We start from the raw sequence: 18230 nt of genomic DNA, 5'->3' as shown, positions 1-18230 counted from the left end.
ACACACACACAAAGAAGTTCCAAACATACTAACGGGTACAGCATGCCAATTTGTCCATATGGACTCCATACTCCAACTTGATGAAAATCTCTACATTTGTAAAAATGCTGAATACACAAGAGAAAAACAAAAAACAAAAATCACATCTTGAATCCTTCATCAGGTTTGACCTTCTGCAGGATTTATCACCTTGTTGATTTAAAAAAAAAGATAATAAGGCTGTGGATAATACAGCAAGTGGGGTGGGAGTGGTCTCTAAACTTTTGGATTTTTTTTGTTTTTTAGGTCGATTTTAGTTTTTAAAAAGTTTTGTATGTTTTGTCCATCTCCCACCCCCTATCCTCATTACATTCTACAAGGGTTGTATTGAGAGTATCCTGAGCAGCTGCATCACTGCCTGGTTCGGAAATTGCACCATCTCGGATCGCAAGACCCTGCAGCGGATAGTGAGGTCAGCTGAGAAGATCATCAGGGTCTCTCTTCCTGCCATCACGGACATTTACACTACACGCTGCATCCGCAAACGAAACAGCATTATGAAGGACCCCATGCACCCCTCATACAATCTCTTCTCCCTCCTGACGCCTGGGAAAAGGCTCCGAAGCATTCGGGCTCTCACGACCAGACTATGTAACAGTTTCTTCTCCCAAGCTATCAGACTCTTCAATACCCGGAGCCTGGACTGACACCTTGCCCTACTGTCCTGTTTATTATTTATTGTAAATGCCTGCACTTTTTTTGTGCACTTTATGCAGTCCTGTGTAGGTCTGTAGTCTAGTGTAGCTTTCTCTGTGTTGTTTTTTTTTATTACGTAGTACAGTGTAGTTTTTGTACTGTGTCATGTAACACCATGGTCCTGAAAACATTGTCTCATTTTTACTATGCACTGTACCAGCAGTTATGGTCGAAATGACAATAAAAGTTGACTTGACTTTAATATTAGTCAAGTCATAAAGACACTTCTGTCACTTGTAGACGATACAAGCATGATAGACAAATAATCTGTCTCTTCACAATGCCATTATTATAATTGGATTCATTGTAGACAGCTGTGCATACAAATTATAATCGTCCCTTCCTCTTTAGGACATCAGACAATTATAACACCGCCAAGCAGTAATAGTTAATGGAAAAATTTATTTCCTGAATGTTACTTCAATTTGTATTATGGCTGCCAATTATACTTAAACAGGAAATTTGCCCTTGCTCTCCTCTATGCTCAGAAGCAAAATGTCAAATTGAAATTGAAAGGAAGAATTGCAAATTCAACATCACAGAAATAGAGGTGCAAATTTCAGGTGTTAGTTAAATATGGAGGAGCAGAGTAGGATGCTCTTTGTTCCAGGAAGAGTCTTAGTGAATCAGAATAGAATTTGTTTTCTGGTCATAACAAGTACAGGATGAATCATGGCCCAATCTGTGGAATTTGCAAAGTGTAGTACTGGAACAAAAGATGGGATTAACAGTAATTACTAAATACTGGGATCTGTACCCCTGGAGGGATGATCAAAGGAGTGATGCAAGGTAGATACAGAAAATAAAACTGCCAGGTAAGATTGAAAAAAAGAACCCATAAAGAACATCTCACTGATAAGTCTAATTGGTAAATAAGATCTTTAAAAAAATACTATATACACAGAGTGGTTAGATTATGGAACTTGGTGCCACAATGTAGTTAGGATGGGTGAAATTACAAGAAAGGATAAACTAACATCAGGGAGAAAGAAGCAAGTCAGTTGTAATAATAAAGGTAGATGGCACATTAGCAATGACCCCCTGGGTCCAATGACATGTTTTAGTTCTGCACTTAATGCTAATTAAAGAATCTATGGAGGATAGATGCAGGCAAGAGAGAATAGCAGGAGTCAGGCAAGATCAGCTGGTTAAACACTTGAGTGCTAAGCTAGAACAGCAGCCATTATGAATATGTTAGTATGTTGCTGGATCCACCATTTCTACTACAAGAACTCAACAGGACAAAAGGAATCAGCCAACAGAATATACTGAGTAAGGTTAACATCCGAGGAGAAACTGATCCTCCAATTTTATCCTATTGAAAAATAATACACATTGCTATTTTTAAAAGTAGTGAACTGTCATATTTCATAGCAATCTTCTAACAATGGCATATTGTTCAGGAACAGTTTGAAAATTGAAAAGCAAAAATTCCAAGAAGATAATTTACAAACTGCTGTGTGAACCAGCAAGTTGCTATAGAGCAGGGGTTCCCAACCGTTTCTATGCCATGAACCCCTGTCGTTAACCAAGGGTTCTGTGGACTATCCGTTGGGAACCCCTGAACCAGATGCTCCGCTAGAAAGGCCCAACGAAACGTCTGATGCACCATCAATAACTCACTCTGAGATGTAAAGGCGAGATATCGGCTTTTATTGACTGGAAGAAGGAACAAGCAGTGAGTGACCACTATACTACATCCTGGAGACAGAGAGGCCGGGCTCAGACCTCCATCACCTTTATACAGGGGTCTGTGGGGGGAGCCACAGGAGCAGTCATCGAGGGGCATGTCCAGACAGGTATATGTAGTTCACTACAACGTCACTTCATTTTCCATCAATACAAATGTCCAATCTTCCACATTCAACTCAAGGTCTTCAACTTTAAGGAAATCACTTTTTCTGTAACAGAACAAGCCATTTATTTTTTTTAAAATGTCTAATTAATCTCTTAACGTTTATTTTTGGAGGTCACCAAGTGGATTGATGAAGGAAAGGCAGTGAATGTTGCCTACATGTACTTTAGAAAGGCTCCATACCCTGCTTCATGATGGCCAACGTGCCAAAAGATGTCTTCTCTTTCGGTTATTACCAAGGGTTCCAGACCTGAAACATTAGCTGTTTCTTTCCACAGATGCAAGCTGGCCTTTTGAGTATTTGCTTTGTTATTTTCTACTTTTATTTCAGATTTTTAGCATGTACAGCTTTTAATTTGAAATTCACAACAAAGCAGCAATTGATAGAAACCTCGTGTGAAATTTCTTGGCAAAATTCTATTCCAAGCATTGTATTCCAGGTAGCTTGCATAATGGAATAAAGCTCATCATTTGAGCATTAAACGGTTCTCTGCTGACTACAGCTAGCAGAGGAAGGAACACTGGGGATTTCAAAACCTCAGGCCATCAATTGTAATGCAAACACCAGTGAAAACAAAAGACATTAGAAAGAGACGAGAGATACTACAGATGCTGGAAATCCAGAGCAACACAGAAAATGCAGCAGGAACTCAGCGGGTCAGGCAGCATCTAAAGAAATTAATCAACAGGCTGAGAGCTTTTATCAGGGTTGGAAAGGAAGGGGAAAAAGTCATACTGAGAAGGTGGAAGAAGGAGGAGGAATACAAGCCAGGTGATAGGTGAAGCCAAGTGGGTGAGTGAGGGGAGATGAAGCAAGAAACTGAGAGCTGATAGGTGGAAATGGGAAAGGTCTGGAGAAAGAGGAATCTGATAGGAGAGTACACAATGGGAGAAAGGGAAGCAGGAGGGACATCACGAGGTGAAGTGTTGAGAAGCTAGAGTGGGGAAGAGAAGGGGGAAAATTTACCAGACGCTGGAGAAATTAATGCTCATGTCATTCGACTGGAGGTTACATAGACAGAATATGAGGAGTTGCTCCTCCAACCTGAGAGTGGCATCATTGCTGCAGTAGACGAAGCCAGGAAAGGACATTTTGGAATAGGAATGGGGATTGGAACTAAAATGGTTGACTACAGGCTTTTTACTGTGGACGGAGCGAAGGTGCTCGACAAAGCAGGGCCCGAATCTACATCAAGTCTCACCAATGTAGAAGCTGCTGCACTGGGAGAACTGGATCCAGTAAAGAACCCCTACAGATGCACAGAGGAAGTTTTGCCTCAGATAGGAGGATTGTTTGGGACCCTGAATGGAGGTGAGGGAGAGGTGTAGCAAATACATTTGCAGGGATAAGTGCCAGGAGAGAGGTTAGGTGGGGAGGGATGAAAAGACACTTGGAAGGAGTGACCAGCAGAAAGCCCCAAGTGCAGGGGGGTGGTGAAGGATGTAAAGATGGATTGGGTGGTAGGGTCCCAATGCAGATAGCAGAAATGGTGGAGAATGATGTCCTGAATGAGGATCATGGGGTGGTAGGTGAGGACAAGAGGAATTCTATCCCAGAGAGGGAAGATAGGGTGAGGTTGGATATCTGGGAAATGGAGGAGATGCTGGTGAGGGCAGCATCAATGGTGGAGGAAGGAAAATCACATTCTTTGAAAAAAGGATACATCTTCTGGAAAGCCTCATCCTAGAAACAGATGTGACAGAGATGAAGGAACTGTGAAAAGGGAACGAACAGGAGAAAGAGTGGGATGAAGTATAATCATGATAGCTATGGGAGTCAGTAGGTTTATAAAAGTTATTGGTAGTCAGTTTGTCTCTAGAGATGGAGACTGAGTAATCGAGGAAGGAGAGACAGGTGCCTGAAATGAACCAAGTGAATTTAAAAACAGGGTGGAACTTGGAGGCAAAGTTGGTGAAATTGACAAGCTCAGCATGGGCACTCCATTGCAGCTGTCAATGCATTGCAGAAAGTTGGAGAGCATTACCAGGAACTTGGACCACAGCTACAAAGGCAGGTATGGCTGGGGCCTACGGCTACACCTTGACTTTGGAAAAAGTAGGAGCCAAAAAAGAAATTGTTGAGGTTGACAACCAGCTTTGCCAGACAGAGGAGGTGAACTAGTCAGGGTCAGTAGTCAAGAAAGAAGCAAAGCGATTTTAAGGCCTTCTTGATCTGGTATAGGAGCTTTTAAAGGACTGGACGATCATGCTGAAATTAATGCAACCAGGGATAGGGAATTGAAAGTTGATGAGATTAGGAACATGGGCTGTGTCGTGGATATAGGTGGGAAGCAAATGAACCAAGGGGGATAGGATGGAGTCAAGGTATGCAGACAAGTTCAGTGGGGCAAGAGCAGGCAGAAACAATGTGCCTACTTAGACAGTCAGGTTTGTGGATCTTGGGTAGGATGTTGGTGTCAGTGGTTGGGACATCTCCAGATTCAAGACTGGAGACCTCTCCTATCAGGTTCCTTCTTCTCCAGCCCTTTACCTTTTCCCCCCTTCTTACTTCATAACCCTCCCCCACCCAACTGGTTTCACCAAACTATCTTCCTTCCCCTCCCGCCACCTTCCTACTGTGGCTTCTTCCCTCTTCCCAGTCCTGATGAAGGGTCTCAGCTTGAAGCACGACTGTTTATTTATTTCCATAGATACTGCCTGACCTGTTGACTTCCTTCAGCATTTGGTGTGATTTTAGAAATAGGAATTGTACCTGATCCATCATTTAACAATAGCCTTTTTTTTTTTTAAAACCTCAGTGCCAATCTCCCTAAACATCCAAAAATCTGTCTACATCCATCTGAAAAAAAGGACTTACTGTAGGTTTTCCATCTCCAAAAACCTGGCTCCGATCAAAGAGAGGGACATTGCAAATTATAAAACAAATAAAAAAGAGTAGACTGCATGCACCATTCTGCAGCTTTGGATTAGGGACTGTTCTTCCTCAAACACTGCATGCAAATAGGCTTCAGGGTATATAGTTGAGGTTATAAATGTAATGAAGTGAATGTGTTTTAGATTCATATATGTTCATAACTCCCTTCAACAACATCACTCAACAATCGCAACTCACCTGTACATGAAAACTAGACAGAACAAAATTAGAAACAAAGTTCTGATGAAATACTATCAAGAACACTTCTACAATTACTGAAACTCAAAGAAAACAAATGCCCTCCAACTTTCTCACACAATGCTCAGGCACCTACATCTCCATTAACAGAGAAGCTTACTCATGAAAGTGAACTCATTCTTGCTTTCCTCGACAAACTAGCAAAAATTTTCAGCCCCAGATATACAAAGATATTGGGGGCCCCAAATAACCATCAGCAAGCAGTTCAGTGAAATCACTATGCTCCCCAACTCCACACAACCCAGAATGTGTTCAACAGGTTGCAGCTCCTGATATTAAGAAGTTTTCTCTCAAACAAATACATAACTAAAATTCCAAAACACATGCATTCTTGTTCCTGTTCCAATACCGAATCACATGAAAACTGCTGTACTGCCACTTCTGCAGCAGGGGTGACCTTGGGTATGGCACATTCTCAAAGATATTTTTTCAGCATTACAGTGGACGTTAGCCATACTATAATGCTGCTAAATGCAACAATGGCTTACTGCATTGTTCATGTAGAATTGTGTCCCAAGGCTCTTCACAGAAGCTTGGTTAACGAGGCAAGTATCAAGGATCATTTCAAATAGAAAAAGGGTGGTGAAGGTGCGGGTGGTAAGGAAGTTAAGGGTGTGCAGTTTAATTAATGGTTGAGCAAAGAATAGGGAGAGTACAAGAGGCCACAGTAGTGCACAATACAAACCAAGATGTGAAAAACTGGAGAAGTTCAGAGAAACTGAATCCATACACAGGTTTAAAAGGTTGTCAAAACCATCACAACTTTATCAGCATTAAATGGGACTTCTTTAAGTTGGCATCACTGGAATGCTACCAAATATACTCACAGTCCAACGGTGATTTAACATCCTTTGCAATGGTAACATGAAGATTTCAAACCGAAAAAGGATCTAGTGCTTTCCCGCCATCTATGACAAATGCACTCTTTTCAGGCTTCAAGCCGGGTGCAGTTAATGATTATAATAGACCATCTGACGACAAACATTGCCAGCTTTATCAGGGATGATGGATAGGCATGTCTAGTTTGGTGGTATTTATATGTCCCCCTCCCCCCCTCCGTAGTCCATCCCTCCTGATCGGTTAGTCCTTATCCAATCAGGTTTCCACTCTCCCACCTTGTTTACAATCAAATTTCAGTTCTTTCTTATAGCAAGGCCTTCGACTTTGTCAAAATTCTTTTCCTCGAGTTTTATTTTGATGGTTTACTTTACCAGACAGTCTCACAAGCCACTGGCACAGCATAGTAATTCTGTGCCACTGAAGTCAACCCTATGGCCGATATCTCTGGGTAACACAAATGGATACACCTCCTGTGCTGTTTGATGCGCCAATAAAACCAGAAAACCTAGCAACGAGAAGGAACCCGTTGCTATATTTCCATGGTTTCTGGAAGGATTGCCAGGATCCTGAAGAAATACTGGATTAACACCATCCACAAACCTGTAAGGAAGCTCAAATCACAGCTCATGCGGGTCAAAGATGAGTTGGGACTAGGGCTGACATTTACAGAACTCCCTGTGAATGTGGAGCATCATATAATTGGCCAGATGGGATGCGCGGTGGAAACCCACATCAAGCAGCACAGGAGGTGTATCCATTTGGGTTACCCGGAGAAAATCGGCAGTAGCAAACCATTGCATTTGCAAAGGTCATAGGATTGTCTTCGACAGTACAAAATTACTGTGCCACACTAATGAAACGTGAGACCACCTGGTGAAGGAACCCATTGAAATAAAACTAGAGGAAAAGAATTTCAAAGACAAAGGGCTTTGCTCCAAGAACTGGAATTCAAATTATAAACAAGATGGGAAAGTGGAAACCCGATTGGGTGAGGACTAACCAATCAGGAGGAACAGACTATGGGGTGGGGGCCCTATAAATACCATTGGACTAAACACGGTCCAGGCATCATCCCTGATGAAGATAGCAGAGTTTGTCATCCAAACGTCGGTTATAATCGATACCCATACCTGGCTGGAAATCAGAGAAGAGTTCATTCATTTCAAACTGAAATTTGTAGGGGAACTAGCAGTGAATGGGAACAGTGGTACTGAGTCAATGGAACTTTCAGTAATTCAGCAATAGAGCTGAAAAGTGAGCAGAAGTTTACAGAGGGTAAATAATGGGATAGTAGATCGCAGGGATTGGTATCCCAAGATGGGGAAGGTAGGTGATGGTATTGTAATCGACCAACAATGTAGGCTAAAAGAGTGTGGTGTTAAATTACAAATATCTGACCATTGATTGAAACAGGTTCAAATCCCACAGCAATAGCTGGAGAATGTAAATAAATCTGGAATGAATGCTGGTCTCCAAAATAGTAATAATAAAACTACTGCATTGTTGTAGACAACCAGTCAATTCCGTCATCTCCTGGTACTGGCTCCAGACCCCATCAATGCGGTCAATTCTTTACTGGCACTTCAGTTCATGGGTACTGAGGGATGGACATAAATGCTGACTCTGCCAATGTCACCTACTCATTGCACAAGTGGGGTCAGAACACTGTCTGCCAATGCCCAAGTTTCCAGTGTCAGCATATACACAGTGGACCTGGGACAAATTTGCCGAAGACCCAAATCGATGCAACTTCACATTGAACAAAAGGCAATGCGCTGTTCAAGAGAATTTCTGGGCCTACAATCAGGTTACAGGTTCTTTTAGGACACAAAGGGATTGAAGGTAAGCTTCAACCGAGGGTACCTTCTCAATTCCAGAATGGCTGCTTACTCTCCAGCCCAGAACTCACTGGAGCAGCAAGTGTGCAGTCAGAGAAGCAAATGGGCGATTGCCAGGTGTATTAACAGGAGCAGACAGGTGGGGCAGAAATTCCCCCGAGCACATCTAGCTCACTTAATAGATCTTCCCCTTAGGATACTGGCAAGAGCAAGAGAAGTGAAGTCAGGTGCAGAAGTATGACATCACAAGAGGGTCAATACACAGGAAAAATGAATGGTAGTGACAGGGGATTCAATTTATTAGGAGATATAGGCATCTTTGTAGCTGTAGGCACAGTTCCAAAGTGATGTGCTGTCTCCCTCGTGCTGGATTGATGAATGTCATCCAATAATTGAAGGGCACCCTGAAGGGCAAGGATGAAGAACCAAAAGTTGTGGCCAATTGAGGTAACAAGGGGGGAGGGGGAGAGAGAAAGGAGATGAAGTCATGCAAGCACATCTTAGAAAGCGTAGAAAGAATTTTAAAGCAGGATCTCAAAAGGCAGTAACATAGAAAGCCTACAGCACAATAAAGGCCCTTCAGCCCACAAAGCGGTGCCCACACATGTCCTTACCTATGAATTTAACTAGGGTTGCCATAAGCCCTCTATTTGTCTAAGTTCCATATACCTATCCAAAAGTCTCTTAAACAACCCTATCGTATCCGCCGCCACCATCATCACCGGCAGTCCATTCCATGCATTCACCACTCCCTGCGTAAAAAACTTAACCCTGACAACTCCTCTGTACCTACTTCCAAGCACCTTAAAACTGTGCCCTCTCGTGTTAGATGAAAGCATTAGTAACATCAGGATTAGTTCTTGTACCACATGTTAAAGGTGTAGAAATAGGAAGATGTGGCAAATGAATCATTTGCTAGAGTTAGTGCAGGAGGAAAAGCTTTAGGTTGGAGATTTTGGAATCAGTTCTTGGGGACTTAGAACCTTAGCAAACAGATTATTGGTTACCTTTTGAGGTTTAATGACACAGTTCCCTTTGTCAGTTCAGACAGAGTTTTGGAACCAAAACGCTGACCATTTCTCTTTCCACAAATATTGCCTGATGGGCCAAAAGATTCCAGCTTTTTCTGTTTTTTGTTTAATTTCCAGCATCTGTAGTTTTTAAATTCATGCAGACATATTTGCTTGCGCTTTTACAAAATATTTAGAGTAGCTTGGCAGTAAATGGGAACCAGAAGAGAAAATCAGAAGAGAGAGAAAGCAGGAATTGTTTAGAATTGGAAATGTTAAGTAAATAAAATTAATATTCAGCAGAAACAAAAGCAAATGGGGTCAGAATATGTCAAAAATAAAAGGCCATAATTAAAACCAATAAATCTAAATATACACATCCTCAACTAGAGGAATGATTTAATGGTACAAAAATTATAACTATGATCTGATTGCATCTCAATAACATAGCTGCAGGTTGACCAAAGCTGAAAACTATTAGGTCAAAAGGACATTTATGAAGGACAGGAAAAGCACTTGCCGAAGGGTCTCGGCCGGAAATGTCGACTACCATTCCCCCCCACCCCCAACCCCCGCATAGATGCCGCCTGGCCTGCTGAGTTCCTCCAGCATTTTGTGTGTGTTTTCCAGCATCTGCAGGTTTTCTCTTGTTGGTGACTGGATTACTACACTGCAAAGTCTCAAGGATGCCCAACCTGAAGAAGTTTAAACCTTCCCTTTGACAGGAGCCCAGCAAAACCTTCTCTCACTGCTCCCACCCCCATGATCTCTGCTGCTCTCTGCGTTTTGCTGAAGGGTCTCGGCCTGAAAGTTTGACGATACTTTTCTCTCCCCAGTGATGCTGCCTGGCCTGCTGAGTTCCTACAGTGTGTGGTAGCAGTGTTAATAACTGGCAATATTAGTACAATAATTAGAAAAGATTGTGGCTTCACAGATCATAGTTTGGAACCGATTTGGGAAGTCAATTAGTTGCACAAAATATTGGCAGAAATTATTAATAGCCCTCAAAATAGTTGTAACATAGGGCATTGGTATAAAAAGAAGTACATAATAGGGGCAGAACAGTAATCGTGGGAATCACTAAATTACTTCTAGACAAGACTAATCCAACTGGTACTAAAAACAGGAAGGATAGATATTAGGAATAATTAAGATATGGATTTCTAGATCAGGATGTTGAGGGATCAGATAGCTTAGATCTTCATCCTGTGTAATAAGTAAGGGTTCTCTGAGGCCCATAGGAAAGGAGGTACCATAATACAGAATTTACATTAATACCATAATAAAGTATCTACATTAAATCAAAAGTAATGTAGTTCAGCTTGAAACAAGGTCTTTCATTCAAAAGAAAGGAAAGCAAATATGAGAGGCATGTTAGTTGTGGGGTAGGTTGGGAAAGTACATGAATGCTATGGCAGTGAACAGATAATGGGGAAAAATAATTCAAATTGTTGCACCAAATACACATTCCTTTAAAGCACGAAGACACAACTGGAAAACTTCAAAATGGATTACAGAAGAAATTAAAGACAGTATTAATATTTAACATTAGTTTTGGATGATTGCCATAAGTAGTAATTATGAGTGTTTTATAGTTCAAAGGAGGAATAAGAAATTGATAAAGGAATACAAGATTAAAAGTTAAGAAACAACAGAAAGACATTGCAAGAGCTTCCATATGTGCAAGAGCCATTGTGGGCCATTTACAGACAAATTGGGGGAGAAATAAAGGGAAATAAGAGAAAGAAGAATTAAACAAGTAGTCTACACATTTTCCATCAGCAGACACAGGAAAAGCGCCCAGCAATAGTGGAGAAAAGAAGGGTCCGGTACATACATGGGAAGCCAGTATTTTATTAGTAATAATATGAGCAAAGTTAATGAGTCAAACAAACTAAAATCCCAATAACTCAGATTGCAAAATATTTAAAGTGGTGGCTATGGAGAAGAACATTACAGGTGTCATTTTCCAAAGTTCCACAGATTCTGGACCTCACCATTTAAGCAAAGTGAGAAAGAGAAAATAAAACAAAAACTATCAACTTGTTACTGTGCTGTCTACATTTAGAAAATTGCTGAAATCTATAATCATGAATAGCATACCAGGACACTTAAAAAAGATGACCGGCTAGAGTCAGCAGGAATTTGAGAAAGGAAAAAACATTTTTAACTAATCTTTTAAGAGTTATTTGAGTAGATGAGAGGGAAACCAGTGTTTGTGTCGTTGAGGGTTCAGAAGATTCTTGACAAGGTCCCTCACTGGAGTCAACTGCACTAACTTGGTGCACATAGAATTAGAGGATGTGATAATACACTAAAGATGAAAGATATATTTTATTAATGCTTAATATAGCAGAAGTAGGCCATTCAGCCCACCGAGTCTGCTCCACCATTCAATCATGGGCTGATCCAATTCTTCTAGTCATCCCCACTCCTCTGTCTTCAACCCATATCCTTTGATGCCCTGGCTAATCAAGAACCTATCTCTGCCTTAAACACACCCAATGATTTGGCCTCCACCGCTGCTTATAGCAACAAATTCCACAGATTTACCACCCTCTGACTAAAGTAATTTCTCCACATCCCTGTTCTAAAAGGACATCCTTCAATCCTGAAGTCATGCCCTCTTGTTCTAGAATCCCTTGCACTTCCCAACATTGTATTTCATTTTCCACCACTTTGCCCATTCCCTTAATCTAAGTTTCTCTGCAGGCTCTGTTTCCTCAACACTACCTGCTTCTCCACCTATCTTTGCATCATCAGCAAATTTAGCCAGAAATCCATAATCCCATAGTCCAAATCATTGACATACATCATAAAAAGCAGCAGTCCCAACACTGACCCCTGTGGAACTCCACTGGTAACTGGTAGCCAGCCAGAATAGGATCCCTTTATTCCCACTGTTTTCTGCTGACCAGCCAATGCTCCACCCACATGAGTAACTTCCCTGTAATTCCACGAGCTCTTATCTTGCTAAGCAGCCTCACTGACTAAGCACTTTGTCAAAGGCCTTCTGAAAATTTAAGTACACCATGTCTACTGCATCTCCTTTGTCTACCCTGTTTGTAATTTCCTCAAAGAATTGCAGTAGCTTTGTCAGGCAGGATTTTCCTTTCAGGAAACCATGCTGGTGTTGGGCTATCTTGTCATGTACCTCCAGGTTCTCCAATCTTATCCCTATCAATTCCAACAACTTCTCAACCACTGATGTCAGACTAACAGGTCTATAGTTTCCTTTCTGCTGCCTCCCACCCTTCTTAAATAGTGGAGTACCATTTGCAATTTTAGGACAGCAATTTGTGATTAGTGGATCAGTGACTATTCACAATCTATATCAATAATCTGATTGCGGGCACGAAGCATAACATTTACTATTTTGTTGATATGAAACCAAGTAGGAACATGATAACAATGAGGATGCAAAAAAACAACACAAGGGGCTTGAAGGAGACACAAAGGAGTATTCAGATGGTGGCACATGTATTGAATGAGCTGCCGGAGGAAATAGTTGATGCAGGAATAATAACATTTAAAAAACACAGACAGATACGTGGATTGTAAAGGTTTGCAGAAATATGGCCCTAACACCAGCAAAACAAAGATGCTGGATAAACTCAGCGGGTCAGGCAGCATCTACAGAAGGGAACAGTCAGTGTTTCAGGTGAGATCTTTCACCTGCACAGGCAGATGGAAATAGCCCGGATGAGCACCTCGGCTGGCATAAACAGGCTGGGCTGCAGAACCCGTCTCAAAGCTGCTTGACCACGATTCTGTAACAGGTGGAGAAATAATATCCTCTGCTATTAAGAAAAATTCTGAATTTAAATAAGAGATTGGGAAAAGTTGTTATTTACTGAGGACCGTGTACACAAGTATTGAAAAATTAACATATTGGTACAACAGAACCACAAAGCACATGGAGCATTGGCCTTCACTGCTACAAGATTTCAGTACAAAAGCCAAGATGTTGGATCTGGTCACCAAACTGCAGGGCAGATATCAACAAGATCAAAAGTAAGAAAAAAGTTACAAGGACGTTACTGTGACCCAAGGACATGTGTTACAGGAAAAGGTTGAACAGGTCAACACTTTATTTCCTGGAGCATAGGTGAATGAGGGGAGATCTTTTTAAAGTATATATAATTATGAGTATAACAGAGTTAATGCAAGAAGGCTTTTTCCACTAAAGATGGGAGAGAGTAGAACTAGAGATCATAGGATAAGGGTGAATGTGAAAGATTTAAGGGGAACCCAAGGGGGAACATTCGCTCAGAGGGTTGTGCAAATATGGAATAAGCTGCCAGCAGAAGTAGTGGATGTAGGTTTAATTACAACGTTTAAGGGAAGTCTTTAAGAAGTACAAGGATGGCTATGGCTTAGGTACAGGTAGATGGACCAGGCAGAATAGTTCAACACAAGACTATTTGGGTTACGTTGAACCACTAGGCCCCATTTCTGTGCTGCAGTTCTCAATAACCACAGTTACAGTAAAACTTCAATAACCTGCTATACAGCAATATTAAGAGTCACTGAGAGCTGTTTCTTACAATCTCAATACATTCTGGAGGCCTGTTTCATGTATTCCACAATACATCACAGCTGGTCTGCAAATGACAAACTGCTTTCAGACTGAGAATTTCCACAATGCCCAGAACTCAAGAATATTGTACATCAACCTATCCTAATCAGTAATGACAACTTTTATACTAAGTACCAGTTGCAAGATATCACTGGAACTTTCACAGAATAGTCATGAATAGAAAAACTTTATGAAAGCCAGATTCCCAAATGTTTGGTTAATGTGAAAGGTGTTAACAGAGTCTGAAAGGAAGGAAAACAGTTTCAGGGAAGGAATGATTTCCAGATTTTAAAGACTTGATAGAAATCATCTAGAGTAGCAATGCTTCAGCAATTAACCAAAACTGAAGAAGCAGTGACAAGGTTTGGGGGGGGGGGGGGGTTAAATGGTGGGAGTACTATTTTTAATAGAGGGATAAATAGATCTTCATTGTACTTTCCCCATCACACCAACAACAGAATATCATCAGATGCAGGAGCAAATATTATTGGGCAGAACTGATCATAGAATTATGTAGTGTGGAAGGGAATCATTCAGCTCTCTGATTGAGTGAATAAACTCTGCATTTAGTCCCACTCCCCAATTCTTGCTTCATGGACCTGCAAAGACCACTTTGAAAATTAGATCCTATTCTCTCTTCAAAGGAAACAGAATCCCATAACCAATTGTATCAGAATGACTAGCTCCAGCAGCTGCCTGATTACTCTACCAGATGTGCGAAATCCATGTACTGTCTCCCCTCTATCACCTTCTACCACTGAAGACATTTCCCTTATTAATGCTGTGTCAGCCTTGATGTATTTTGAAGCCCGCTAGTAACTCTCTGGTTGCAAGGGTACATTAGAGCATTTTATACAATGGTTAATTCAAATAAACATTTGGACTAAATAACATAACAAACATTGCTTACTTGAAGGTTTTTCCCCCTCCAGTTCACATTGTTTTTCCTCCAGTTGCAGTTGTTTTTCATTTTCCTTCCACCTTCGAATCTGCTCCTGTCTCATTTTAAAGAACAGTATTTGCTTTTGTTCTTCATTAAGTTCAGCCAGAAGATCTGGATCAATATACATAGTCTCCAATATTTGCTGCAGCATTCTCACAGACTTTTTCTTTTACCAGTTGCTCCAATTTCAAAAATTACACTCAAGGTCAGTTTATACAGTGGCTAAAAGTCAGCAAGAATAACCCAAACTCCAGTTACTGGTGGATCTTGCTTTGTTCGCCTATTAAGAAAAAAGAAAACAAAAATTGCTCAGAACAAAAACTGACAAGATTTCAGTGCAAGACTAATCAAATTAATCCTTTTATTTCATCTTCCAACATGAAAAAAAATCATGAGCGTGTCAAAGGAACACAAAAATTAAATGCTATGAAATTTCTCACAGAATATGTTTGTTTCTAAACTACATATTATATAAGACTCAATAGTCAAGGTCTAGCAGGAAGAGGCAACTCACAGAAAGGGCAGTCAATGCCTGGTATCATGTTCAAATTTTCAAAGTGGCAGGCTTTGGAGTCAGGTTCCTAGAGACATACAGCTCATCAAGTTCACATCAACCATCAACGCTAATTCCATGTTTATTTATTCTCTCTACATTCTCATCAACTCTTCGCAGATTCTACTATTCACCTGCACAATAATTGGCCACTGAGTTGCTTCCAATCAACCAAATGATACATCTTTGGAATATGAAATGAAACCAGATGGAGAACATGCAAACTCCACACAGTCAGCACTTGAGGTATTTAGTGCTCCAGGGCAGTAGCTTAAGAGATACACCACACCTTCAGGACTCCAGCAGCGGGCTAATTGGTATCACTTACCAATTCTCAGACTCGCCAATAAGCACAAAATTTAGACAAGCATTTCAACAGAGGGCTGGGAGAAGTGAGGTGATAACATATTTTAAACCAATTATTTGTTTAGAGATACAGCACAGAAGAGTCCTTTTCAGGTTTTGAACTGTGCTGCCCAGCAACCCCCAATATAAACCGAGTCTAATCACGGGACAATTTACAATGAACAACTAACCCATTAGCCAATACATCAATGAAGGGGAATCAACTGTTGACATTTCATGTACTGATGAAGAGTGTTGGCCCAAAACAATCAACCCCTCCATGGATGCTGCCTGACTTGCTGAGTTCCTCCAGCATTTGATGTGTGTTGCTAAAGTTTTCTAGCATCTGCAGAATCTCTTTTTACTATGAGCTGCTTGCAACTTTATGGCTCAAGGATCTGAACTGATGGCTCTAGCTCACTTAACTGTACATCATTTGCATAAAATGCCTAGCATCCATCAGAACTGTCTGGTAAAATACTTTAACAATAGGTATTAGTTCTTCTGAAATCACAGCCAATGAGTTAGAATAAATATAAACCAATCCTATATTCTAAAATGATTTTGGGTTTGGTAACATTACTGCATAAGATGGAATACATGCCGAGCATACAGACATGGGATCCAAGTTAAATGCTGCAGAACATTGATTTAGAACAGAATTTAAATACTTGGTTCTCGCAGAGCAGAGTGCCTCAAATTAAAATTCATCGCACTGATTGAACTGCGTCACGTCACAACTGTGTGATTCATTCTTATGTTTGGTTAACTTGGCAAGGACTCTCCAAAGTACAAGCATATAATAGAATGAGGTTTTTTCAGAAGGTCTTCGCTGCAATGAAGTCTTACGAATCGCGCATTGCGTGAGTCACGGCTTCTGGGGGGGGGGGGGGGGGGAATGAAAAGTCTCATTCAATTTTAACTCCCATTTTTACGGGAGTACATTCATATATTCTTCACTTTTGTTTGAGTCGTTGTAATTGAAAACAGACAGCTGCATAGGCTTTGCACTTTTGTGCCAAGAATGTCATATATAACTACGCTTCTACTGAGAAATATACCGAGTTTTACATCTGAAACTGAAGTGTTTTCTCTTGTTGAGTATAAACAAAAACTGGCTTTTGTAGTCCCAGATGGGTAAACTTCGCCTGAGGTTCTGCCTTAAATAAAGTGTCTTAATTCCTTCGTCTCCTGTTTTGCATCGAAATTTTTCGTCTAAGCCGTCACAACACGACCATCATTAAAAGGCACCTCTCTAAATGGGGCACTACTTTTGTTTTAGAAACCCAACACACCCCACGCGGTCTAATCGTGTTACCTTCCTCCACAAGGGTAGAGTTCAAACCAGGAACAGGGACGATGAGCGAGATTAACAATCTGTATTTAAGAGTCGACTGAGTTCCATGGATAGTCAGCACCTTGCATTTATTCAGTTTGCGTAAGGTTTCAGAGGAAAGAAATCCCTCCGGAAAACTGACCCGACCGGAACACCGACAGATATTCGATTGGAATGCAACTCACCACACTTTTATTTCCTCTCTACAAAGGCTCCCTTCTTGCGGAGGGATCAGAGAGTCCAACAATGCATGCGATGAAGATTACGGTCAGAGTCCATGGATATCGGCGGGATATTGGCAAGCGGCGCGCTCCTTGCACAACGCCCAGCACCAGTAGCTCACCCTAGCTCTCCCCTGAGGATAAAGCTCTTGACAGACACTCGCGAACGCTTGCCCGGAGATGAAAGTGCCAACGCAACCCTTTAAACGCACTGCGAACATACCCGGGACCTTGCCCGAACTCCCTCACTGGTCAGCTCAACGTGGAGTGGAGACTCTACGTCACTCAACCGCAGGGCTAGGAATCCAAAGGGAGGGGTTGAACGACATGTCTACACTTCCACCACATGCTGTACATTCCAGCCTAGGACTGTATTAACATAGCCGCGCCTTCTACTATTACTTACGATCTCACCAATCACACGCCGAGGATGTGAGGATCTGTCTCCGGCCCCAAACATTGACTGACACATATGTATGACCATTCAGATCCCTTAAATCCTATTTTCTTCTAGACCACGCCCTTTCTGTTATTTACACCTTTACCTGCGAATGGGAGAAAACGGACCGGGTTATTGCCGCCCAGGCAGAATATATGTGGCCAGCGAAAAATGATAGGCATTTCTCCCCAGCCAATGCAAAGACGGGGGAGGAGATGGTGAAATGTAGTAAGCAGTCAGCGAAAGGGTGTCTAACTCCAGGAGGCTACACGAGTGGCACTGTGCTGTGTAAAAAACAGTATGAGACGAGAAATGTGTTGACCAAATCACACGACGAAGACACTGTATTTGGATACCGTGGAGGTCTGAAACCTTTCATCTGCACTGGATCCGATGAAGGGTC

At 41.4% G+C, this 18230-nt stretch overlaps 1 protein-coding gene across 4 annotated transcripts in view; it reads right to left on the bottom strand.

Annotated features, from left to right (window-relative positions):
* Nucleotides 1-17910, bottom strand: part of sh2d4a (SH2 domain containing 4A) — a 59379-nt gene extending 41469 nt beyond the window's left edge. Inside the window, exons 1-2 of one of the 4 annotated variants that reach the window (XM_073042567.1) lie at nucleotides 17795-17910; nucleotides 14901-15213 (exon numbers count right to left, since the gene is read on the bottom strand). In XM_073042567.1, the coding sequence (XP_072898668.1) occupies nucleotides 14901-15084 (184 nt within the window). In that variant the 5' untranslated portion in view covers nucleotides 15085-15213; nucleotides 17795-17910. Of the gene's footprint in view, nucleotides 1-14900; nucleotides 15214-17149; nucleotides 17170-17352; nucleotides 17755-17794 lie in introns of those variants that run through there. The other 3 variants (XM_073042566.1, XM_073042568.1, XM_073042569.1) reach the window with 3 other exon arrangements.
* Between the last annotated feature and the right edge of the window lie 320 nt (nucleotides 17911-18230).

Source organism: Hemitrygon akajei, chromosome 4 (assembly GCF_048418815.1).
Source record: "Hemitrygon akajei chromosome 4, sHemAka1.3, whole genome shotgun sequence".
Taxonomy (NCBI): Eukaryota; Metazoa; Chordata; class Chondrichthyes; order Myliobatiformes; family Dasyatidae; genus Hemitrygon; species Hemitrygon akajei.
This window is presented reverse-complemented; position numbering and strand designations above follow the sequence as displayed.